At 38.0% G+C, this 27,173-nt stretch overlaps 1 protein-coding gene across 1 annotated transcript in view; it reads left to right on the forward strand.

The window, feature by feature from the left end:
* The window catches only part of MAP3K5 (mitogen-activated protein kinase kinase kinase 5), a 74,274-nt gene that overhangs the window by 32,090 nt on the left and 15,011 nt on the right, over positions 1-27,173 (forward strand). Inside the window, exons 10-22 of the mRNA XM_035899891.1 lie at positions 2,788-2,895; positions 7,371-7,420; positions 12,493-12,598; positions 13,970-14,044; positions 16,013-16,146; positions 20,544-20,671; positions 21,470-21,606; positions 22,254-22,359; positions 23,358-23,515; positions 24,013-24,190; positions 24,994-25,014; positions 26,131-26,308; positions 26,409-26,577. Of these exons, the coding sequence (XP_035755784.1) occupies positions 2,788-2,895; positions 7,371-7,420; positions 12,493-12,598; positions 13,970-14,044; positions 16,013-16,146; positions 20,544-20,671; positions 21,470-21,606; positions 22,254-22,359; positions 23,358-23,515; positions 24,013-24,190; positions 24,994-25,014; positions 26,131-26,308; positions 26,409-26,577 (1,548 nt within the window). The remainder of the gene's footprint in view (positions 1-2,787; positions 2,896-7,370; positions 7,421-12,492; positions 12,599-13,969; positions 14,045-16,012; positions 16,147-20,543; positions 20,672-21,469; positions 21,607-22,253; positions 22,360-23,357; positions 23,516-24,012; positions 24,191-24,993; positions 25,015-26,130; positions 26,309-26,408; positions 26,578-27,173) is intronic.

The following is a 27,173-nucleotide window of genomic DNA, read 5'->3' on the forward strand; positions in this document are numbered from 1 at the left end:
TTAATTGATTGCACGTGGCTACAATGGGATTGCCCAGTGTGTTCCATATAAATGTAATGAGGAAAAAAGTCAAGATAGAACCTTGCTATTTAGTGTTTGCTACCAATGGGTATAAAGCAAGCCTTTGCAGTGTCTTCCAGGTGATACTATATTAATTGTATTATGTTTTGGAGGAAAGATATTTCAGTCTGTGTCTAGCTCAGCAGGCTTTGCATACCCTACTACCAGTTAAGCCTGTGCTCTGTTAGAGGTTAAAAATCAGCCAAAGCAGTCAGAAATCTATTGTTCTAGCTACTAGGCAATGTATTTCAACAACATTGCACTGTAAGTGTGCATATATGTATTTTCTAACTTTTTTCCACAAACATTTTGCTGAAAATTTTTATCAGATACCTTTAGTGTTGTACAATATCCTGAAAGTATACTGTAAAAAGATCTTTGTTCTCTGTACGTATTAACTTTATATGTATGGGAAATAATGGTTTGGGCATCCCTTTTAGCTAACCATTAGGAAATACAGCTTTTTTAAATAGCAGTTGCTATTGCCTTCCATATACTTGAAGTGCATACTGGTTGTTTTGTACAGTTCTTCTGGCTTCCATGTGTAGATGGGATAATAAACCATAAGGAAGACTCTAGTGTTGAACAGCAACAGCTTGAGGCAGTAAAGTGAAAGCAACGTGAGACTCTCCAGGGAGTCTGGTGGTTCTTCTCTGAGGAGAATGGGCGTAAAGTTTTGCAGGGAAGCAAAAAAAATTTTCAATCCTCTGATTTTTGTAAATGATAAGGCCATGTTCTTTTTAGACTTTTGATGATAAAATGGAGCAATTAGATACTTAAAATAGGCTCTGACATATAAAACTGTCCAAGTCAAATGGTTTGGATTTTTATTAATAGTAAGAGACAAACCAAAACCAATCAGCGATAGCATGTGCTGAAAGATAAGCCCAGTGACCACAGAGTTTGACTGTGTTGTACGGGAAATGATTCTGGTGTTGCAGACAGATGTACATGATCTCTCATAATACAAAAATTCTCTTTGTGCTTATTCAGAAGGAAAATCACACTGTTCATCAAGTCAACAAAATAAAACATAGTAACTTTCTTTTCCCTCTCTGCTCCCAGATTCTTGCAAATAATTTATTCTAAAAGGTTGGGGGTTTTTTGCAGATTTCCTTATTGTTAATTGTGCTCAGAGCTTGAACGTTAGGACTTCACTGTCCATCGGTACTAGCTTAGCTGTCAGTTACTCTCTTACCTGGTAGCATCAGTGTCATATCTTCTTTTTGGCCTTTAGAGGAAGAAATGACACAGCTTGTGGGTAACTTGCTATAGGCTAAAGACCCCCATTTGTGAAATGGTCTAAACCATGTTTTTGAAATTGTAAGTGTCTGGATATCCCAAGCGACACATTTGAAATCCCCCTGGTCATAATTTACTGAGTTAAATGTCTAGAAACTTTTCAGAATTTCACCTTGCTCTTCTGCCAGTGTATCTGTGTGCTCATTGACATTGTAGGAGGTGACATGGCTTAGATTTGACTCTTAGGCCGTGGCTATTTCCCAGACTTTCTGCTTTGGTGTTTATGTTTTGTTTTGTTTTGTTTTTTTTTTAAAAAAGATGTAAACCAAATTGCCCCAGTAAATCATTATTTCCTAAAGCAACTCTTTAAACTCTAAAAATTTTCAAATGATAAATTCTGTATCTTGGATATTTTGAAGATGATGTTTGATTGGAGGAGATTTTTTTATGGGAGAGGGAAGGGCAGAAGAAAGGAAGGAGATTATCAGTTTGTTAACCATCTTTAATTTAGTCCTATTTTATAAATGTCTTTCAGTGAAACACTGGGGGCTAGAAATCTTCCTATGCGTGCTGTAGTGGAAGAATAGCTTTTTCTTGAATTGATAACAATACTTTTACATTCTGAAGAATGAGAATACCTTCAACACAGGCAATATGAATTTGGTGTGTTAGACATCAGATTTTAGCCACTGAAAATCTAAAGTAAATAAATAGTTCTAATGAGAAACCACATTTCTTCAAATAGCCAAACTTTGACTTTTTCCTTTAAAGCATGTTGGAAGCTTTAAAGGTCTAGAAGTAATTCTGTTGAACACTATTGAAGTGGCAGAGTGGCTGGCTTCGCTTACTAAGTGGTTAGACTAAGTCTTGCTGCATTGCATCCCATCTCTTTTACATGCTGGTTCTAGTTTTTCTTTCACTTATTCCAGGAAATTTTCCACTATCTTTAGCTGTCAGCCTCTTGCAGCAGTGCTTGCTGCTTTTGGGGAAAATCATTTGATCTGGTGGCTACAGTTCACAGTAGTCTAAATCAAATGCAGTTCAGTCTAGCTCTAGGTTGATGTGGTTTTTTGATTTACCCAAATGTGCTTCTACCAAAAGATGCTAAATGTATACCATGAATTCTGTCCACATGGGAGATGGACGTTCTTGAATGGCATTTTGAGAGAATAAATTGTGACAGAACTATTTCAAAATCTGGTAGTTGTCAGAGAAGTCATTTGGAAAATTACGAGATGTGCTACCAATTGACACACAATAGCCTTACATTAAAAAATAAATTAAAATTTGCTTTTTTTTTTTTTTTTTATCTTAAGTTGCTGTCAGGCACACTAAACCAGCCCAGTACCTAAAATTTTACCTTTCATTCTGTTTCCCCTGTTTTTTCTGCTATGGTATGACTACAGAAATAGTTTTAACAGATTATAATACTTTTTAAAGTTCTACATATTTGTACTAACTCTTAAAAATTATTTTTTCTATAAGGTTTTAATATTGGAACCAACAAAAATCTATCAGCCCTCGTATCTCTCCATCAACAGTGAAGCTGAGGAGAAGACTGTATCTATCTGGCATGTGCTGCCTGATGACAAGGTATAGCATCATGATGTTTGTAGTTGTAACTTTTTTCACAATTTAAAAGTATGCATGGTACATAAGGTGTATAATATGTAGACAGTTGCATCTAATGATGGATTCTGCAAAGAAGAAAAGTGTTTTAGTAACACACAGGAAAATGCTGTAGACATACATTGCCATGTATTTTTAATTTTTTTTTAATACGGCATTTTTAATTTTTTCTTTAAGTTTGTCCTGTTCAATGGATCTTGTCTCCATCATTTTTTAAAATAGCTTGCATTTTTTCAGGTTGTTTTAATGTAATATTATATCTGTGCATAATATAAACACCACTGTATAATATAAAACAAGTCTGCTTAAGATTTCATAAGTAATTTACAATACACTGTCATCATACAAATAACATAGCATAAAATTACTTATATAAACACAAATATCTTCCTCCTGTACTTGCCATATTGCTTGTCAGCTGTGGTAAATACTCCTTTAATATGAAAGTAATAGAGTCTGGTGTCTTAAAATAGGAGCAGAATCAATCAAAAGCCAAAGTAGTATTTGGCAGAAGGATAGATAGATGCTCGGAAGGTCTAGGAATTGAAAAAGCTGGAAAGTCCATATGTCAAGGTGTGAGATAACCAGATGTATTTGGAAAAGGAACTTAGAAAATCTGGAGATGCAAAGGGGACAGGAAAACCTGGAATGGTTATTGCATTCTGGGATGCTTCAGAAGCAAATTGTTGGTGGGACTTCGTAGAACTCTGGAGAAGTGCGGGAGCACAGAAACATGGGGGGGGTATACGGAGAGTAATAGAGGCTGAGTCAGCTGGAGGCACAACACTGGAAATGGTGCAATTTGTAAGAACTAGCACTGTTTGTTCTTCTGTGGCAACATTTTGTTTGCCTGCAGGATGGAACAGTGAAGACCTATTTTTCAGGTAATATCCTTCAGTTTTCATACTTGTAGTCTATTAAAGGAGAAACATTTTTATATGCAGGGTATGTGAGGCTGTACTGCTTAGAATTTTTGTTGTGAGTTTATGAGAAAATGTAAATGGAGAGTGGCTGAAATAGTGTATTTAGAGCACAAACTGAAATGTTTGCCTAGACCAATGAATTTCTCTTTATTTGTGGTTTATTCTGACTGATGTTTCTCCAAGTAGGCTCAGCCTCTGAGAATAATATAAAAAATAAATGTACGCAATTCTTGAACAAAGTCAAAATTTACCACACAGTAAATAATGATTTGTCAGTACTACAGAGTAAACCTTGCTGTTGTAAAATGTGTGTTCTGAAAGTATTTCTGTATTCAGAACTTAGTGTGGAAGTTACTTGTACTTGCATATTTTTTTTTTGGTAGGCTTTTTTTGTGTGGATATAGTTCACCTCCAAAAAATACTGCCCATTCTGTTAAGCAGCTTATCTATAGTATAAGAAGGAACATAGGACTAGAAGGAATTTTCTGGACTGTTGAGTCCTGTTCACCTCTGTTGCAGACACTCTTGCCATATAATGTTTTGCACAAAGTGATCAAGCTCCATCTGAAACGCTAGTCTAGGTTTCACAGATGCTTGTTTGTGCTGGAAAGTGGTTTGAGAATGCTGCCTCCAGAAGAGCCTAGACTGGAATACTGCTGGTGAAGTGTAAGAGCGTTACTTTAAGTCTTCCAGCTTGAAGTCTGAATTTTTGTTGCCATTTCATACTCGTTTGTTTTTTCTAACAGTGTTTATGTTAAATGGTTCCTTTCTCTCTCTGATATTCACAGTACAGTATTTTTAAGGAGAATTCTAGTATCTCTTAGTGGGGTTTTGGGGGGGTTTGTTTTTAGGAAAAACAAGTAGGCTTGGTGTACTGGCCACACATGGCAGCTCATTGCCATACCTTCTTATGTTCCAGTTTGAGTTAACCTTACTTGAGCATGTGCACATATATTCCATAAATAGTGTTTCATGGTACATTCATGTATCTATTATCTACTGTGATTATTTTGCTTGATAGTTTCAGCAATGGCCTTTTTCATAGCTGTGTCACTTGACTACCCAGTCATCCTGTGACCGTCTGTCAGAGCTTTACCAGCTCACACTTCAAATTTCAGTTCATTTTGGCTCATAAATTAATGGGCTTACTTATTTTCCAAAATTCAATCAGTGCTCTAAGAATAAGAACTGTGAGTTATGAAGTGTATAGACTTCCTTTCACGCACAAAGAAAATGAATTTCTATTTCAAATCCAAACTGCAACTCAGTGGACCCTGCAGCCAGCAATTTTGTAATAAATAGGCAAATGATGTAAATAAGGGTAAATAATGTGGCCTCTTCCATATCTTTTTTTAGCAGCGTATCTTAATATTTATGCCTTTAATAAACCCAAGTTTAACATAAACTAATGCCTATAAAAATCAGATTGCATTATGTTTTGTAGAATGCACATTACCTTTGCCTTGCAGTTCCCTAATTTTAGCAGCCCTTTCCACATGAGGTTAGAGGAATGCAGCAGTGCTGTTGCAAGTTTGAAATAGAACAGCCTGTCTCTGTTTTGTGTTGGCTTCTGAATCCATTTTGAGTTTTGTTTTGGGTGGTTGGTGTTTTTTTGCCTAACCAAAGAACAGATGCTGAATTTGGATAGCACGCCTGATATGTTTACTCCAATGTATTCAAAACTTGGCAAGATCTTGAGGGACATAACTTTTATATTATTTCATTGCCTGAGAACATGGTGTGGTAAAAGATACATGAATCTGTGAGAGATTAGTTGCACGTAGATGACAGGTAAAACCCACAGTACTTACGCTTCTTGTTACATTTCTTGAGGATTTCTGCCTGTCAGGATGTATATTTTAACTTATTTAGATTTTAGATTATTCCCAGTAGTGGGAATTGGACAAGTGCCAATAGCTAAGCTCTGAAGAGAGTTTCCAAGCATGGAAAATGGGAAAGTGGCAGAGTTTGTATATGGAGGGAGGAGTAAAAGGCAGTGTAGATACACCCTCTGTATTAGCAGAGGGATTGAGTTGATCTTTCTTCATGCAAGAGAAGTGGGCAACTCGAATAGTAGTTGCACAAACACTTCATACTAGCATCAGTTGGTATGTCCACTTCACGATGTAGTCCCACCTTTTCTTAATATTGGGCTATTCTCCTGCCCCTGTACCCCACTGGAGAAACCCTTCCCCCATTTAACATTGAAGAGTTACTGCTTTGCACTTTACAGTTATAATAGTGTGAAGCTTGTGCTTCAGGAAAGATTTTTGATTTGTGATTTGAGCAGGAAGAGGAGAATTGCAGAGGAGAAAATTGATGTAGGAAGCCTTGAAGAAAGCTCTTGTAGCTGGGAGAATAATTTCCTCTATTATTTGCTGCACATTGTGCAACTATTTTGGCAGCTTATCTGTTCTGGCTTCTGTATGTTTCACTATTCATGAAATGTTTTGTAAGCTACACATTTTCATGTCTTCCTTTGGAATACATGTGATTGTGTTTGACACTGTGCCCTTCTGCTGTAAGTACTTGGCAAGAAATGTCTCTGTGCCTTTTAATTGCTCAGGTCACTAAAATGATAAATGAAATTCAGCTCTAGAAAGCAGAGCTTCTTCAAATATATTGCTCATTGTGGTGGGATCTCAAGGTTGCCAGGACTTTGGGGTGGGGTAGTTCCACCTTTTCCTGAAAGGAAAATGTTTTCATGAGAAGATACAAAAGGCTTCTGTTTCCTACAGTAAAGTTTTATTGGAATATAAACACAGAGCAATATGACTGTCTACAGAGAGAACTCAGTTCTGCTGAATGTGACAGATGTAAATTTTGAAGATCTGAAAGTAAGTGAGGCCTGGCCCTTTGTGTTTTCTTAGGGCGGCTTCTTTTTCCCAGTCTCGTTTGTTACTCCAGCAGCTCTTAGGGGTTTTGGTACATTCATACTGCTCTCTTCTGGATTCTTAGGGAAATAGTCTCCTTTCTGTTTCTTTGGAGGCTTGGCCTTCAGATTTACTCCTTCCCTGGGCAATTCCTCCCTCTTTCCAAGAATTTCCCACTTGCTCTCCAGCATCAGGCTTCCTGCTTGTGGCGGGCTCAGCCTGGTCTTCCCACGTGCTGGGGCGTTGAGCACGTGGAGCAGGCTCTTGCGATTCCCAGAGGTGGAAATTTTTTCCCCCTGCTTTCCAGAGGGTCGCATGTGTCCCCAAGTTCAGCACCCAGACCAGGCTATACTGGCAGCCCTTCTGATCTGTTGTTTTGCATGCTTTCTAAAATAGTATAATGTGTTTGCAGAATAAACAGCGAAGAAACAGACAACCCAAACCTTCTGTCTAGAACTTCTGTCCCTTTGGTTTTGGGTGGGAAAAAATTTCCCTGAAGAATAAGTGTTAAAAGGTAATAGGGTGTTATAATTATAGTGTTTCCCTTTCCATCTCTTCAGTTCCAGGCTAGAAGTTATGCCTATTGGCGCTTCATTCGTAAAAGGGAATGTTTTATTTATTCATTTGTTTCTGTGTGTTACAGAAAGGTATCCACGAGTGGAACTTCAGTGCTGCTTCTATCAGGGGAGTAAGGTAAGTTGTTTGGGGTTCTTTTTTTTCCCCTTTCATGTTTTGAAATTAAAGGAGTAAATGAATGAGTATTGTATTAAGCTGCTGCTGTGGACCTTGGTGGAGTAACAGACGGAACTGGAGCAGAGTATTGCAGGTACTTTCAGTGGTGCCCTACTCTAAGTGAAGCCCCAGGGCTCGTTATGTAAAAATTAGCAAACATAGCCTGTTAAATAAAAAACCCTAATGTTTTCTAAAGGTTGGTAGTTACTTTATGCTAATTAAGGTTGAACTAAAATAACTGCCAGTGTTTCATGTCATCTCACCTGAGTTCTGTCACAGCCAGGAGCTGCTTGGTGCACAGAATAAGTAAGCCAGGTAGTAACATGTGGATGCAGAGCGGGAGGATATGAGACACTGACAAGATCAGTGTGGCTTGCAGTATCCTAATTCCTTACCTGTTGTAGGGGTTTGGTTGAGTGTGTATATTTGGGTGGGGTTTTTTTTTTTGTTTCTGTGTCTGTTATGGGTATAGCAGTAAAACTGTTCCAGAGAAGGCCCAGAAGGAGAAGCGTCTGTCAATGTAGAGTGGCAGAGAGGTGGTTAGACCACAAAGTGAAAACTGGAAGATTGTCTGAGAGAATGGAAAAGGGAGTCAATAGAAGAAGAAGGAGGCAGTAAAAAAAAAAAAAAAAAAGAAAACAAAAAGAAAAAAAACAACTCCAAACCTCCCAAAGATTCATGTGGAGTACGTTAACATGGATTAATAAATAATAGGATCAGGAGTGACACGTGCCTTGGCTGGATTAGAAGAGAACAATATTATGTGTTCAAGGCCACCTTTATTTTCTTCATTACACTTCCCTCTTTGGGATGGGGCTTGTGGGATAATGACAGAGGAGGAAACTTTGCCATCTATTTTCTTGATTTCAGCAAAATGGTTTCTGTCTACTAGGGAGACTTCTTTTAGGGAGAAGTGTTTACTGGAGAGGATTTAATCCGGTCTGTGTGCCATATTGTCAGTAGAGAAGTGCCGAGTCTGAGCTAAGGGGTCTGCTCAGCTAGCCCAGGTTGAATGTAATATGTGGGGTGTTTGGCAGGGTCCAGCCTTGCAATTTGTATTTTCTGATAGAAAGTAGTGTTCTACCACTGCTGTGACCTCTTTGGATCAATTCTTCGTCTTAGCCTCATTATTCTTTTTCTAGGATTTATCTATACTTCTGCATCCTGCAACTTCCTGCTTCAGTGTTTGCTTTTAGTGTTAATTTTTTAAAAAAAAGTCCAGAAATCTTGTATTTTTTTTAAATAGTGATTGCTCTGTTCTAATAATAACTGTTCCATACACACAAAGCTGTTGCTATGTCTGCAGTATGTTTTTGCACAGATGGATGATTCTTTTTCCTTCCAAAAAGTAACTTAAAAAAACAAACTATCAATAGGCACAGAAATTCAATCCTGTGGGATTCAGCTTATTTTAGGCAAAAATTGCAATGATAGGCTTAGTTCAGTCTGGTTTGGGTTTTGGTTACAGTATGTTTTTGTGTGCTTCTAAAAAAAAGAAAAAAGTAAGTATTGAGTTAGTGTGTGTGTGTGTGTCTCCCCCTTTTTTTTTCCCCCCTTTCCCCTTATTAAACCATACTGTCATCAGTACCATTTCTGGTGTACCCTCCTCCATTTGTTGTTTAAACTGTCAATTGTCATTTAATTTGTCAATTAAATTTCCAATCTGTTTATCTGGACAGATGTCCAAAACAACTTGGAAGACTTTACAGTGAGCCAAGAGTCACTGTGAATTCTTAGAAAACTCTGGCTGCCTCCATGAGGAGCTGCAGGGAGAAATCTTTATCTTATGCAAGTATAAACGGAAATAAGCCTTTTCTTTTTTTCTTTTTCTTTTTTTTTCTTCCAAATATATGCAAATTTCTGATCACTTAATTTTTCAGTCTTTTCCATGTTTTTTCCTACTTTTATGAAGGCAGGTATTCTTTGGAGTGGGACAGCCTTCAGAATCGGGCTTGCTTCTAATCTATTTTCGTATCCAGACTATTTTTGGCTCCTTTGAAGTTCCTAGACTTAGAGCAGTCTAGGAAGGGGGAGTTCCCAGCTTTATGAGGATTCTCAGCCTTCTTAGACCAGCTTTAGAGGTGGAGCCTTAACATACAGGGCAGGTCTTTGTACATCTTGGAGGCTTTTTCAACAAAGGCCTCCATAAATATATACTGCCTTACATAAGGAGACAGCAGGTCTGAAGAGACCTCTAGCATTGAAATGGCTAATGGTTTTGGTAAATACTTCAAGTGACTGAGGGGTCCCTTCTTCTGTGTGCTACGTATCGGCTGGTGTAATCAATGTCTTATTTCATGAGTAACGGAGTTCAGCTCTCAAGAATTGCAAAGGGACTGGGAAAGTATATAGAGCGCTCTGAGCAGCACAGTACTAAATAACACTCTGTGTGCAGGGAGTCATAGTGGTTGGGTTTAGCTTAAACTCATTGATTAGCAGTTTGTGTCTCCATGTAAATAACTCTGCTTTTGTCATGTGCCGCCTTGACCTCTTCAACACAAATGTTTGTAATTGAATCAGCCCAAAAAGTAGTGTTAATCTTAAAGGCTTCGTCAGAGCTTTTGGAACATGGCTGCTACCCCAAGGTGCTTTGCATCTCAGGTTATCCAGGAAAGTCCCTAGTGTTCTGCAGAGCTGACATCATATGACTGAGAAGATAGCATCTTTATTTTTCCAATTTAAAAATAAAAAATAAAGTAGCAGATTGAAGTTGCTAGACCACAAGTTGGCTCTTTCTCAGGACAAGCCCTGGATTATGAAATACCTGCTACTTGTGTTGTTTCCGTGGGAGAGTGCCTCAGAGGTCACGCTGATGAATGTAGTGTTAGAAGCAGTGAAGAAGCTTTAGATTCAGATCTGCATCCTGTTTTCTTCATAGCTTAGGAATTGACAACAAGGATGATCATCTTCCATCCCAAGTTCTTGGAGCTTGGAATCTCGTCAGACTAGTTAATTACAACAGTAGGTGTCTATGCTGCTACGCTTCTAGAAACCAGACAGAAGTGCCACGGAACGGCTTTTCTGTGGTTGCTGCCAGTGCTCAACTGTTCAATCTGCTGCTTCATCTGGAAATATTAGTAAGCAGCAGCTACAGCATTTGCACAATTTCTCGTTGACTGAGGGGTGTTCTGGATGCGCATGAGCTGGCCACAAGGCCACACTGCATCGTGCTTCCCTCTTTGTCTTCGGAGTTTTGCAAATTCAGCCCCAGTTCTGCTGTCGTAGAAGTCAGTGGGTACTATGTGTGCTGTCAGAATGAGGCATTTCCTGAGCAAATTATCCTGTCTCTTTTTATAACTTGGTATTTTTTAGTCTTCCTTTTTTCACTTTAAAACAACTTTTTTTTTTCAGGGAGGAAAGCAACATATAAGCAATGTAAACGCTCCCTTAAAGGCCTTAAATATTTATGAATTTGCCTGCCCTGTGTGTACGTTCCACATTCTTACCCTTTTATTCACTTCTGTGTTAGTGGCTTCTGTGCATGTCAGGTTTAAACTGACAATTTAATCAGTAAAATGTTTAAAGTCTCACATGGAACTTGAATGAGTAATTCTGTTAATACCAGTTATTCCGTATCTAGAGAGTTTACCTATATGCTTGAAAAACTTGGATTAAAAGCTAGTTTATAAACTGGGGACAGTGACTGCCTTCCTAGATGTGTACATTATTTAGTACTTATGAATTTTTTCTAACATAAAAATGAATGACTCACCACACCCAAAGACAAATATAATGAAGCTTGCTTTTCTCATAAGTAGCTTTATGAAAGGTAGGCCCCCCAGCTTGTCTAAAGAGCCACATGTTTATCAAAAGTTAGAGCTCTACAATAGAGGAATCATCAAAGGAAGCGAGGATCAGACAACCTTAGACACGTATTAAAGGTTGAAAATTACAAGTATTTCCTGATACTTAAAGAAAAACTGGTATCTTTATCAAACCATTAATACTTTGGCACGATATAGAAGAGCTTTCTACTTTATTGTGTTATAAATTAATTGGAAACATGATGGCTATCTTGATCCAGCTAAAATAGATTCATTTTCACTAGGACTGTGGGGTTTGTGCAGTATTTTAGGAATGTTAAAGAGACTTAATTTGTCTTGGTTTCTCAAATCCTGCGTTATATTCCCTTGTAACACCCTAGCCATCTTTTTTTTTTTTTCTTTTCTAATATGGTAACAATCAATTACACTGCATCAGCTTGACATCTGGCACTTAACGTGTGACAAAGTTACAGAAAGAGCTATTTCAAATAATGCTTAATATTTTCTATAAGGAGCACAGTAGTGACAATGACATGCATATAGAACAACTCTGGTAAATTAATCTTTGCAAGAGTTGCAGCCTACTTGGGGTAGAAAACTGACAACTGTACCAGAGTTTGCACCTATTCTGTTGAGACATCTATACATACACAAGAAAGTGGCATATGTACTTTTTCGTTATCTTTGTTCTGCTACTACAGCAGATAAAACCAAAACCAAAGAAGGGCGTGGGTGTGCAAGGGTGGTGAAGTCATTCACCTCATTTTTTGACGCTGACTTAATTTTAAAATATTTTTCCAACATACTATCAATGTACCAATTCACAGGGAACCAATCAGAAATTTTTGTATTCAGGACTGAGCTGTGGCTGATTTCTGAAGCGGAAAGAACTCATTATTTGAGTTCGAAGTCTAGCTTTCTAATGTGATCCTGAAAGGATGTTTCATCCTGCCTGCAGGAGTAGAAGTTAAGGGCCTTACCTAAATGCACTGAGGACAAAAATTACTCAGGTCAATGGAAATAATCCTATGAACTTCTTTGCTCCTACTTTTTCTTGGGCAATGTGTGGACTAGGAGGCAAGCTGAATGATAGAAAACGAGAATGTGAACTTTGGAGGATACAGGAGTATAATCTTGCAATAAGGAGGAACTGTGGTTTCTTAAATTTAATCTGGTGCTTTCCCATATTAAATCTGTATGGTTTGACATAGCCAGTAGAAGTCTGAATGCATCTTTCCAATAACATGTGCTGCCTGGTTGTTCTTTCAGCATTTCAAAGTTTGAAGAACGATGCTGTTTCCTATATGTGCTGCACAACTCGGACGACTTTCAAATCTATTTCTGCACAGAACTTCATTGCAGAAGGTGTGTCACTGTTGTTATTTCAGAAAAAAAAATGGCCTGTGATGGGGTAGATAGTGTCTGCATGCACAACAGGGACTGATTCTTTCAGAACTATGGTGAAAGTTGATCTGAGCGTCCTCAGTGATCACTCTTTCATGCGAAACCTTAGTACTACAGTACCCTGGAGATGTATGAGGTTTGAAGTGTCAAAGTGCAAGCTCAGACAAACATTAGAAACAAACATGGTGACAAATTTAATTATTTTTTTTATTACACACTTTGTGGGATTATTTTTCTAATACTTATCATATTAAGGCTTGCTTACTACAAGTGTTTGCTGCCTCCAATCCCACAAAGCATCCTAAACTTAAAATGAACTTTCTGAAGTGGGAACATTTGGCCTAACCACAGGTTCTGGTCAAGATTTCGCTTTTACTGTAACTAAAATTTTGTTTACAATTATGAAGAAGTGGCACACTTGATTTCCTTTACTTTAGCGTCCTATTCACGTAAGTGAGATTGTACCAGTTTCCCCTACAGGAAGCTTGGCAAGGGTTTGATGCCCAAAATTAGGGGTGACTCAGATTCTTCAAGCTGCGTTTCTGATCCATAAGCTTTGAAGGCTGTGGTCTTGAATTGATCCAGCAGGCATTCCCAGAGGAAATTTCATGTCTCTGTGCTAAAAAATGCTGCGACTTTATGAAAAATCACAGCAGTATTCCATATTATTAGCTGTGGCCACCTCCCAGCCCAACTCCCTAGCTTGTCCTCTCATCCATTCTGGTTCACATAGGTTCTTCTAGCATGTTCATTCCCCTTCGTATCTGAGCACTTCTTAGAAGACAAGCAAGGAATGCCTTAGCATGATATGGTGTTTGGACTTGCATTCTTTCAAAGGGGTAGAAGTCGTATATAATCATAGAATCGTTTAGGTTGGAAAAGACCTTTAAGATCATCAAGTCCAACTGTTAACCTAGTACATGTTTTTAACGGGAAGTTGTAAAATAGACCCCCTTTTCATTCAAGCAAAAACTTAAAGCTAACCTTCCTGCACTACAAAAACTCCTCTGAATGGAGGCAAGACTTCTAGGTGCTTCTCATGATGCTTCAGTGCTTTCATTGGACATAAAGAAACAGTGGTGAGAATTTCACCTGGTTCGTAGATTTTGAAATATCAATTCCATTAATAATTTCAGACATCATCAGTGTCTTGCACATATTAAAGGAGTGCGTAAAAGAACTAGGAAAACTGCAGATTTTGACTGTTAATTCTACATGTAAACAATTCTTTTTCTTTTTGCTGACAAACAAAGTTTTACGCTGAGTTTATACTTAAAGTCCTATTTTGGTTCGTTCATTACTTTAGAGAGCAGCATTCTCTCTGTCCCCATACTGTCTCAAGTGTGTATTTGTTTTTCTTTATGAAGAAATGGGGAAGACTACAGAGGAAGGAGAATGTGATGGAGACTCTCTAGAGGTATTTTTACTCCCCACTGCCCCTCAACGTACTAAGAATTTGGGGCTTCTTGTGTAGCATTTCACTGAAGGGAGTAAATTACTCATCCCTTCTCTGGAAGAAGTTAGATAAGTTATTGTTTTCAAAGTGTTATCCTCTACTGTTTATAAATTAATGATTCTTTTTAATGGTCCTCATGTGGTTTTTATAACTCGCATAGCTAAATCTCTCGTATTTCAGTTAGCATACTCGCTTGAAAAAGGTACTCAACTCTGGAATTCTGCAGTCCTGCTTATTACAGAGGGACTCTTGTAACAGTTACTTGAGGGTGTAATCCTAGTCAGGCAGCATTAACATCTGGTTAAATTTTAAAGACTGCTTGTTGTCTGTTTCATGCATCACTGGAATCATGTACACTTACATTATTGGCAGGTTGTCTGCACAGCAAGTAACGATATAATTGTAGTAGGGGAAAGCTTGTCCCTTGCTAGTTGCCGTCTGTGGGCAAGCATGGCAATGAACAGCAAATGCAAATCAGATGATGATGGTGTTGGTGTTGCTGGGAGCCTGTTTATACCCTTAGCCCACTAATTCACACTGAAGCTTAGGGTGCCCTACTTCTGCTGCCACCCATTAGCTAAGTTCCAGCTTGCCTGGGTATGCCATTACATGCTGCATTCTCACCTTGGGTTTCTATCTGAACATACACAGTTAAAAAGCGAGTACGAGGCCATTGGTTGCAATGTGGTACTTAAGGTGTTTAGGCTTTCTTCTAGGTGGCAGGGAACAGGATAGAATACCTAAGCCCACGTCCTATCATGTGAAAATCCAGTGTCCTGAAGCTCTACTAGAGACGTCCAGAGCTAACTGAGAGAGTCAGTAATGGATAATGAATAAAGCCCTCTGTCCCAGTTTTGATGCTGGAATTTTATAATACATCTGAAATTGGAGATGGGACAAACAGAAACCACTAGAGTGACTTGTGGGATAGAAAAATACCCTGTAATGAGAGCCTTAGGGTGCCTAATTTGTTTATTTTAGCAAAAAGAAAAGCAGTGGGTGACTTGATTACAGTGGGTAAGTATTTTTACAGGGAAAATTACTATGTGCTAATGGTCTCTGTAATCTGTTGAAGAGAATGAAATGAAATACAGTGACACCAAAGAAATTTGAATTAAGAGGCATGACTTCAGCATGAGAGTAACTAATTGTTGAAACACAATACTAAAAGAAGTACTGGATTCTGTCCTTCATTAAAAATGTAGCAGTCTTTATTTGGAGGAAAAGAAAAAATACTTTATCTAGGCATGAACTACTGGGCTTAGCATGGGAGTAAGTGTGTGAAATTACATGTCTGCGTTACACAAGAGGACAGATCAGATAATCTGTTTAATGACTGTTTCTGGACTGGCTTTAAACTCTCTGAAATTCAAATTCAGCCGAAACTATGCTTAATACACTGCAATCCTGACTAACCTCTGTTGGCACACTCCGCTGGCTGACCTGGCACTGGCAAAATTGAGGTTGTACTGGTTTTGGAAGATGTGGTTGGGTCAGGAGAGCATCTGGAACAAATTAAGTGTATCCTGCCTTGCTTTCTATGTCTGTGCGGGAGCCCAAGTTCTCAGTTTGGCGCAGAGTGCCCTCTGTTGTCTTCTCTTGTTTTTTACAGCATCTGCCAGCAGAATTGCAGATGCACTTCGGTAAGACATGGAAGCATAACTACCTGGAACAGGTAAAGGCTAGCTTAGCTTTATGCACTTACCTGCAATGGCTACCTTAGAAGCCAGTGCTTCCTGCACAGTCAGTGGAGGAATACAGGCATGCCTGCACGGTATCTGCTTTGTCATCTTGAAATGTTTTTCTTTCCTTCTCCATAGTTTGCAGAAAGCAATTAGCATCCTAGGTGCCTTAGTTATGAGCACAGTGTCAGATGGAATAAATCTTATCCCTCTGTTTCATTTCATGTTGTTGTTGTTTGCTTTGCAGTATGATTATGAATATGATGAAAATGGTGAGCGTGTCGTTCTGGGGAAAGGAACTTATGGCATTGTATATGCAGGACGAGATTTGAGCAATCAAGTCAGAATTGCTATTAAAGAAATCCCAGAGAGAGACAGCAGGTATAGTAACTGTGGCTGATCCCACATTTTGTGCATTATATAATTCCTTGCTGATCAAGTAGTACCACTTCTACAAAGCTGCCCATAAATTACCTGTCTGTGGTATATAATTGTGTTCCTGCCTACATAACTAGACGTTTCCAAGTTGCAGAATAGATTATGATCACAGCTGAGAAGTTAGATGTTTACTGGTTTGATACTAGTAGTTTATAATAATTTTTCTTTCCAGAAGAAATATTGCTGAAGTTCCGAATCTCACTCAAACACCCAGTGTTAAGCCCTATCTACTTGGACACGCTCAGGCATGTCCTTCTGAAAGAACTATTGAAATCCATGATTTGTGGAATCCTTTAAAATTCTGAGCCTGAACTGTTGATAGAGACATTTTCCATTCCTGTTTGTGCATCGTTTATTAGGAATCTCCTTAACGTTAGAGTAAATCATGTGAAATGATCTTTGTCTACATTTTTTTTTCAATGCAGAGTCCTTTTATATGTATTGCCCTCTCTCATTTATAAAGGTTGCCATATGAAGACCAGACACTTGATGTCCTTAGTATTTGTATATCTGGAGGTTTGCAGTGTATCCTATTTTGAATACATAGATTTCCACAAATACTGTGATAAAAGTGATAGCAAGTCTAAAGATAAGATCTTTCAAATGAAACTGACTGTATTAAACTGTCAAGTTATTCTTGTTCTTAAATTCTACACTAGCCTTTGGTTCTTGTAGTCAAGTGTTGTACAAGCTGCTTCTTAACAGGTGACTTGAGTGCCTGGATCTTCAAAGTGCCTCTCAGACAGGCTGTAAAATATTATCAAAGGCTGTAACTCAGGCTTGTGTTCAGGGAATTTATAAAAAGTAGGAAATAAAGTCATTGCCATGGTTGGTAACAGAAAGATAAAAGCCTCCTTTCCCAATGGTTAAAGAAGTAATTTTTATGAAGGAAGCTCTTTGGATAAAAACAGAGCACAGCTTGGTAGCAGGAGGAATCTCACACTAAATGAATGTAGGTAAAATGTCGAGTGTACCAACTGGTGAATTTTTGTCCATCATTTCAGCTGAGAATGGAATCCATATTTCCAAGTTTCTTGTCATCTTTGCCCCTTTGGCTTTTTTGGTTTACTACAATGATCTAATGGAAAGCTTGTCCTATAACTGTATCCTCGTTTGTGCAGTGATTGATCTACAACTAGTATCAGGAAGGAAGCTGGTTTTACCTGTTCTACATAGCAGCCATCTTAGAGAGTGCTAGTATTCAAAACAGTCAGTGCTATTCTAACCCACCATGGTGGCTTTTACTCTTCTCACTTTTGTCTAGAATGTGTGTCCCTGGTGGTAAAACCACCGTTTGTGGGAAAGGAACATTATTCTGTACAACCTATCCCGCATCAAGTACTGTTATTTAAATTGTACCGGAGCCTAGATGTTGACAGGAGGACACTCTTTGTGAGAGAACTCTCACAAAGTTTTCTTTTTGCGTGATTTACATACTGGAAGGTCAGTAACAGCACCTGGTTTCCTAGCTCAGTTTCTTTTTCATGGGTGTCTCTTGTGGGCCTTCCTTTAGATATTCTGTCCGTGCTTACTTAGTTGTTGTTCTCCTTGATGTTTAAAAAATGAATCCTTCTAAATCTCTTTGAATCCATGTATATAGTGGCTGTTCAGTATGGATATGTGTGTGATCTAATAATTTTTCCATATTCATAATATATTAAAGATACTAGAACTTATGTTACGGAAATTATATTATATTATATCGTCTATATTATTTCTGTAAATTTAAATTCAAGATATGTTATAATTTCTCAGAAAGTATGGCCTTGTTACATAAAACAATTTCTTGACTCAAAATAGTTCCAAGTTTTGTACTTGCTAAGAAGAAATTTTTTTGTTTGCAAAAACTGTTGTTAATAGAAAGATAGCCTGAATAGAGCAGTAAACAATTTTAAAAGAGGAAAAAAAAATAAAATACAAACCCCAGCGGATTTCTTTCCTCCTCTGATGCAGATTTTAAAAGAATTTTCAATGGAAAAGGTTTCAGGTTCAATGTGCAAAGCATACTGGAAAAGAGAGATTATTAAGGAGCTGTTAGTCTTGCATCTAGACTTTCAAAAACATTTAAAGGCTTCCAGGACAAATTTCAAGTATTATTCTTGTAATGGCAAAGTAAGAAAAATGTATTAATTAATTTCTGATTAATTATAACCTGATCTTTTAGCACTTTGAAAGAAATCTACAGAAAGAAAAGGATTAATCTTTGAAGTTAGTTCTTACCAATTTCAAAGTAAAAATGACCATCTTTTGGATTCATTAGAAATAACTAAGTTCTCAGTCACAGCATGGCCAGAAACACAATGATTTCTGTGCTAAAAGCACAGTGAGAGTCTTTGATACTGCTCTATGTTAAATATAAGCTACTGTATAATTTACTTAATTGTCAGGAAATGTTAGACTACAGAGACACATTCTGAAAGAAAAGGAAACATTCTTGCAATGCTGTCGCCCTCAAATGTGTTTCCAATACTACAAAATAGTACCAGCGGCCATATCAACTTTCCAAATTAAAGTAAAATCATGTTAGGTAGATAATAAGATCTAGCTTTCTAAGATTTAGAATTTATCTTTCTTCGTACCATTTGAAGTCTCCTAGTGGCTGAGTTCTAAAGTAACAGATGCTTCATCCCACTAGAGAATTTTCTTATAGCTTTATTTTATTTGCTAAATTATTTTAGTTGCTCAAGACTCAATTAACTGTGCAGTTTAAAAGTGCAGGGGGAAGAATTACAATGGTCTTGCTGTTGCTTCTCTGAATGAATATCCCATTAATAGAACTCGGGAATACAATCTCTGATGATTTTGCATTTCTGAATGACTAATAGGGTAGTCAGAATCTGTATAGTCATGTGTGGAGAGGCAAGCCAAAACTCAAATTAGTTTTTAGTAAATAGACCCGGAGTTGCATAATCACACTTTTCATCAACGAAATACTTTCCTTGTTTTCTGCAACAGTTGTTTTCCCAAGGGATTTTCAGATGCCCACTTTTTTTTTTTTTTCTTTTCCTCCACTTTTTTAAAAATTCAGCCTCCACCTGTAGCTTGATGCTGTTGTTAGGGTGAGCTGTTAACTGCCTGCCCCAAAAGGCAGCGGAGCTCCCAGGCACTTTGCCCTGAACAACTTCGATTGCGTTCGTGCTTTGATTGCATTCCTGGCACTAGTGCTCCGCTGGCTCCAGGGAGAGCAAACTCCTGGACTTGAGGCAGAAGGGAGCTACCCCTCTTCCCAATAAATAAGTAAAATAAAAGTTGTCTGCCAGTTCATCAGGGGACAAGAATGTACCAGTGTTGGTGTGAAGTTTATGCTGAGAGCAACCTGCTGAAGCCGAAGGTGGCAGTAAAAACTCTTCCTTTTGGTGGCAAGTAGCTGCAAGGTTGAGTTTGCAGTTCTGTTCATGACTCCTTCAGTATAATCATCTGAATACGTCTTCCACTTGCTCAAGACTCTGCAGCTCCTTCTCACATCTGGACTGACAGGAGGTCTGTGTCCTTCATCTGTTTCTGCTGCCCTGAAAGTCTGATCGCAGATGCTAGCGCTTTAGTGAAAATAGCCGCCAGAGTCTCAGCATGTTGTCTACGTTTTGCCAGACACTACACAGAATCTGGCAGCTGACCTGCTTCCAACTCACCCGTGGTTGGAAGACAAGCATATTAGGGCTGGCCAGAGAGCACATCAGCTGCTGATGTTCCACACTGGAGAAGGATCCGGACTCCAGAAACTTTCTTGGCAAAAAGGCTGTTAAAAAGCTTACATCTCTGAAAAATAGTTTTACCTTGGACTAAATTATGTTTGAAGTTTTTTTTGATCGGTTCTTCTGAATATCTCCCTATGAAATGATTCCTGTCTTCTTATTCTGATAGGTGTCTGCTCTTGCTTTCAGATAAGACTCCTGCTTTAATTAATTAAAATTTAAATGCTGATTTGTTTTCATTATGGAGGTGATTTTAATTATACACTAACTTTATGGTTTACTAGTTCATTTTGGCACTAGTGTGGATCCAACCGCTTGCCCAACTGTTTATTCCCTTTGAGTTGGGCTGGAGACGAGTTCATTTTCCACAAATTTTGTTTTGCTCAGTCTGCCTGTGTACCTTCATAACATTTTGTGTGTGTGTGTATACACAATATTATAAATGCACATAACATATAAAATATGTATATATGATTACATAATTTTTAGTGTGTGGTGGTCTCAACCACCATTGTTAGATGCATCTAACAGTCATTTTCAGTGTAAACATATTTCATGGGACCTAAAATAGAACTTCAGCTACTATGGTAAACACAAGACTTTCTTCCCAAAGGTCAATATTGAATAAACTGCTTCTTTTCTTTCCAGGTACTCCCAACCTCTGCATGAAGAAATAGCTTTGCATAAGCATCTCAAACACAAGAACATTGTCCAATATTTAGGTTCTCTCAGTGAGAATGGCTTCATTAAGATATTCATGGAACAGGTGCCTGGTGGTAAGTTGTGGTTTGGTGGGTGGGTGGTTGGTTGGTTTTTTAACATTTTAAAAGTATAAAAACCTGTACTACTGCAACAAGATACATTTCATGCAAATGTAATATTCTGTAGTATCTCTTTCCTAAATTAATGGGGAAAGCTGTGTCTTCAAAGTTCTTGAGTCCTCTCATTCAGTATTTAGATAGGATGTGGTACAGATACAGCTCAGATCATTGCTGTGGCAGGTGAGCTCCTTTTACCTTTAGGTCAGAGATGATCTGTGGTCATCCTACTGGAAAGAAATTGTAGGTAGTCTTGGATGGTTGACCCCTCCTCAGGTACCTGACACAAGAGAAAGGTGGCTGGGGATCGTTGCTTCTGTTTGAGACCAAAGATCTTGCAGCAGCCAGACAGAACAACAGTGCTGCTTCTTGAGCTTAGCTTTTCAAGAAACTGTGGAGCTGGTGTATGTACAAAGATGTGCGTTTGCACAGCCACCCTTTTTCACTCTTTTACAATGTTCCTCTGGAGCAACTTCTCTCCAGGTATAGGAGAGAGGTGAGCACATTAATTAAATGGGTTCTAATCTGCCTGCTTGAGGAAGCAGCTGCAGCTGAGGCCAGTGGAGATAACAAGACTTTCCTTTTAATTAGTCAGGCCAGTGATGATGCAAGTAAGCATTTGCATGGAGAGGCCTTTGGTTATAGAAGAGGTGCCTACACTTGGTTTGGGATTGATGTTTGTTGTTCCTTTTTTAATTTCTCTCTTTTGGGGGAGAAGGCAGAATTTAATTACATTTTTACTCTCCAAAATTATAGGTAGCCTTTCTGCTCTTCTACGATCAAAATGGGGACCATTAAAAAACAATGAGCAGACAATTGGCTTTTACACCAAGCAGATTCTTGAAGGATTAAAATACCTCCATGATAATCAAATAGTGCATCGAGACATAAAGGTAAAAATTTGCAGAGAATTAAGCCTAATAGTGTACAAGCTGTATAACCACTTATTTGTCCTGTAATTTAAAAACATTTTTCCTGAAAGTTCTTTGTTGTCACATACCCCCTCTGCTATTCTGAACTGGGGGTTAGGTAAGTGAACCATTGTGTCAATCGGAATTTGCAGCAACAAAATATGTTGGGGTTTTTTTTTTTTATTTTAGAGGAATTGACATATAGCCACTTAAGATATGATGAAGTAGATATTTTTATTTCTGTTTTCAATCACATGATTGAACTTTCGTAAGAGCTTACTATGGAAGTGAAGAAGATTGTGGATGGGGTATTAGCAGGTTCTTTTCCAAGGACATTGCAGATGAAACAGTTCCCTTTCAAAAGAAAAAAGTATTTTTCCCCTGTCTTAGTATTCTTTAACTGAATTCTTGTAGTATTCCTGTAGTAGGGGGAGTTCACTTTGAGATGAAGTTTCTGATAATGGGATTACATAAGGCAGGAACACTATTGATTCCTCTTTCATCTGTCCGCTTTAGAGCCTTAGGAAGCAATTGTTACTAGGGAGTGCATTGTACAAATGGCTGTGCAAGAAGTCTTAGATAAAGAGTCAGCAGAGAAAAATAATTGCGCTGAATGTTCTGTTCTTCAGGGTGATAATGTGCTTATCAACACATACAGTGGAGTGTTAAAGATTTCGGACTTTGGAACTTCGAAGAGACTTGCAGGAATCAACCCATGTACTGAAACTTTCACTGGTATGTTCCCAGAGGAGACTCTTTCCTCGGTCAAACTGTGCATGTAGGGTCAGATTCCACAGCTGCTGAACTTTCATTGACTTCAAATCACTATAAAATGTTGCTGCAAGAATAACTTCTTGTATGCCTAATCTTAAGCTATGCGCTGTACTTGTATGCACTGTTCAAAGAAAATGATGTTTTGGAAGTTCCACTTGAGACATGAAAGTCCTCTATGACAGAAGAGCTGTATCTTTCCTATGTTGTACCTGAGTCTGTCTCATCTGTGCACATGGCTCTTTCACCTTGCTTGAAGGAAGGCTAGCTTTTTTTTTTTTTTTTTTTTGTTCTTTCATGACTGGCTTGGACATCCTGGCTTCATCTCCAGAATTGCTTATGTACAGAGCCCTGTCATTAACTTGATCCTCACTCTGCTTGATAATTTGATTGGGTGTTAAATCATGCAGTGGCACTGCATTGAATAATTATGCAAAATGAGAATTGACTGCTAATTTTAACTCCATCCTCTGCTCTTCCATTTCTGCTTTAAATGGAAGAGAATGCAGAATGATGTGTCAGGTTGATTCCCTTACTTCAGAAAAAGCGTTCATCTCACTTGCTGGTTTAGGTTCAGGTTTCAGGTTTCACTTCCTTTTCCTCTCTGGATGCAATTCAGAGTGATCTTCCTTATTTGAATCTTAATCTATAATACAGTAATTGAAAATTATTCCTGATCAAAGCTCATTGAAACCTCTTAATAATTGTCATTGACTTTGAAAAGTGATATCATCAGAACAGTAGATGATGTCAGATGCTTTCAGCACAAGTAATATTTTGAATAGTATTTTGAGGTTTATGTAGAATCCATATGGACACTTTTGAACTTTTAATAATAAAGAGTATTTTCTTTAACTATCCCAATATTGCTCACTCCTCACTGACTTTGTTCCTCTTGTTCTTCAGCTATCTATTTGCATCATTAGTGCACCTAAGTAAAAAAATAAGTATGTTTTAAACAGGTACCCTTCAGTATATGGCACCAGAAATCATAGACAAAGGGCCACGTGGCTATGGGAAGGCTGCAGACATCTGGTCTTTGGGATGCACAATCATTGAGATGGCCACAGGGAAGCCCCCGTTTTATGAGCTGGGAGAACCACAAGCAGCTATGTTTAAGGTCAGATATCTTCCTTGTACAATTCAGACCAGTATTTGTAAATACAGGAAGTCTTACGACTGTTTTGGAGAAGCTAGAATTAGAGATTGCAGGAAAAGAGGATAGAGGAAATGCTTGGTTAGTGAGGATGTTAAGAAGAATGATCTGATTCAACTGAGTGGGAGTGCTGTGTAGGTTTGAAGAGGGTAGTGGAGCAATAGCAGCTATTCAGCAGGCTGGGTATTTAAAAAAAAAAAAAAAAATAAAAAAAACCCTACTGAGAAGCAGTTTTCTGCTTTGCGAGAGCCTCTACTTGCAAGTGTGGGGTTTTTAAATGCAACTGTTTATGCAGTTTGTAGTAGGTTTTTTTCTATGAATTAATAAACTAGTTACAGAAAGAAAATACCAAAACTTGAGAACAATATACCGCTTCTACTATCTAAATACTTTTTTTGATGCTATTTAGTGTTTGGAAAAAGAACAGAGTAGGCCATTGTTTTTCTCTTTATTTGTCTCAGGTGGGAATGTTTAAAATACACCCAGAGATTCCTGAATCCATGTCTGCAGAAGCCAAGGCTTTCATATTGCGTTGCTTTGAACCAGATCCTGATAAACGAGCTTTTGCTCATGAGCTACTTATAGATGAATTCTTGAAGGTTTCAAGCAAAAAAAGAAAGTCCCCATCAAAGCTCTCAGGTAAGAATTACTGAACTCAATCTGGAATTTTTCTCTTGCCCATGATACTGTTCCCTGAAATGCCTGATTTAGTCTTCAAGATGAACACAGCAGATCTCCATCCCAGGTGAATGTTGTAACCTTCTGTTCTAGCAGCTTGCTGCAGAGCCAGTGTTGTAGCAGAATTCTGTTACGTTGTCACAGGTGATTTATATAAGTATTTCTGATAAGGCTTCTAAGAGCCTGTTCATGGTTTTGTGCAGCTTTTGTGTTGTGGTTTGTTTGGTTTGTTTTTTTTTTTTAAATTTGCATATGGCTTCATTCAGACAATGTTTGCATAGAGTGCATGTTGTGTAAGGTTAGAACATGCCATGGAGCCTCAGGGGAGTTTTCTACGTGAGCAAAATAATCTTTGTCCCATAGCAAATGTGCATGTACGGCATCATTTTTGTTTCATGTACTCATTTCCTGTAATGTTCTAAATTATGGAAAGTAACAAAGGAGCTTTGAAAGTATGAATGACACATAATATGTGTGTGCATATATACATATGAAAACATCTTTTGTGTATTTCTAACATGATACCTAGAAGAAATAAAAATACCAGGTAATGAGATAACATTGGATGAGCACTTTTAACGTAGTTTCCACCCCTCCCAGGTTAAAATTAACTTTAAATTGCAATAAATTACACTTCTACAGATTGCAGACAGGAGAGTCCAGATAGTCCATAAAAATAGGAAAAGAGTTATCCTTTAGGCTATGCTTAGTTTCTCAGTTAATTGCAGCACGCTTAATGTTTTTCCTTTGCTTTTCTCCCACAGTTCTTTCAGCTAACACAAATGGTGAGTTTTACCATGCTTCTCTATCGGTACATAACTGTGCAGATACTATGGTTATTACTTATTCTGGTATAATTTGCTACACTAAAATGCTGCAAAGAGAAGTGGGCACAATTATGAAAATAAGTGACCTTTCTCTGTTGGGAGCCTCTAATTCATTGTGCAAATTTAAACTACTATTTGTAATCCTACCAGACTATGGCTTAATTGTCTAGGCAGGGGGTAATGCAGGCTTGGAGAGCTGTGGTGGTGTTATAGAGCCATTTAGTGGAAATCTGAACAGGAAACCAAACAGCTCATTTATAGTAGCAATACAGCCAAGGTTTGTGGAGAAAGAGAACATAAATTTTTATTAGGCTAAATTCTGTAATTGAAAAAAACGGAATAAATTTGAGATCCCTTGTTCAGGCCTGGGTATGGGATAGTCATCTCTTTCAGTAAATGAAGTGGGGAGAGTGAGGCGGGGAGGATATCAAACAAACACGTAGTCACCTTCATGCTGAGTTGCTATCAAAGTACATTTTGAAATGTACACATGTAAAATAGGTATAAATAGTTTCTTGCAGCGGTAATGTGTGCTCTGGATTTAAAACCAAAAGTTCTGACTTAACATGCATGTTTATTATTAATCAAAGACTATGAACTAATTAACCTCGTACAAAGCAACCTGATAAAGAAATGTATCTTATGTGTTCTAATGTATATATACTTATATGCATTGTGTATTTATAAATATATATATTTATATACACACATAAAACTAAGATCTTGGAAGGTGCTTGGATTACTTACCCTGTAGAAATACTTTGCTACCGCTGAAAGCGCATACTGATGATACAAGATTCACGTTCACTCCAGTGGTGAGGTTCTGTAAGTGAACTTGCAAAGAGCCCAGCATTTCCCTATCTCAGGAAGCTTTTGAATCAAAACATAACTGAAAGATAACTCTATTCCAGAAGAATAAGCTTTAGGAGTTTTTTGTCAATTTTGTTTTGATATTTTGTATCGGTGTGGGGGAAGACTGGCGTCTTTCTGTTTCCTCTGAAAGCATAACCTTTTCACTTCAGGACTGTGATGACACTATTGAATTCTAATTTCTGAATATTCCTATATGAATAGAGTATCTTCGGAGTATCTCCTTACCTGTCCCTGTTCTGGTGGAAGATACAAGTAGCAGCAGTGAATATGGTTCTGTCTCGCCTGATACAGAATTAAAAATTGATCCATTCTCTTTCAAAACAAGAGCCAAATCCTGTGGAGAAAAAGATGGGAAGGGAATCCGATCCCTTTTTCTGAGGTAAAGAGCTATCTGGCATTTATGTTACACAGTACATTAGGAATGTGTGCATTGGGGTGGTTTTCATAAAGTTTCTTATCACTGAATGTCTGTCTGTCAGCATCCCAGATGAAAATTTTGAGGATCACAGTGCACCTCCTTCACCTGAAGAGAAAGATACTGGGTTTTTCATGCTGAAGAAGGATAGTGAAAGGAGAGCCACCCTTCACAGGATATTAACTGAGGACCAAGAGAAGGTGGTGAGAAACTTGATGGAAGCTTTGGCTCAGGTAAAGTAATTTCGGAAGGCAGCAATTTTGAATTTCATGCAATTTGAAGACTTACCTGCAATTACCTGGAGCTTTTGAAATTACACATAATAAACAAATTAAAAAATAAAGTTTGATTAAACTAGAAAGCATACACCATGTAAGCTTTCACGGTTTATTGTTTTATTGGGGCTATTAAAAATAGGCTTGAAAATTGTTTGTGCTGCATTACATATGCCTTTTGTGTTGTTTGCAAGTACTATATATACACCTGGATATTAGTGCTGGCCAGACAAGAGAAAAACATGTTTTCATGATATTTTGCCAATGACTTTCAAATGGGACTGAGTCTGTCAAGTCAACTTGTGTAAGATAGATCATCCCCAGGAGGTGATTACTTTGCTTCCCTTTTAGACTTCTATCTTCTGGCTGACTAGTTTGACGAAGGGAGGCTTTGGTCTTTTGGCCTGCTCTGGCCTTATGTTAGGTTATTGCATAGAAAAAACGGGACTGACGGGTACACCATTGCCTTCTAGCCAACAGCCTTAAAAGGGGAAAAAGGGGGCTAGGGAGAAAATAAATTGCAGCTATTCCTTGCAGCAGTTGGGAGCGCATAT

The sequence above is a fragment of the Egretta garzetta genome, unplaced genomic scaffold (genome assembly GCF_000687185.1).
Source record: "Egretta garzetta isolate BGI_Z169 unplaced genomic scaffold, ASM68718v1 scaffold397, whole genome shotgun sequence".
NCBI lineage: Eukaryota > Metazoa > Chordata > Aves > Pelecaniformes > Ardeidae > Egretta > Egretta garzetta.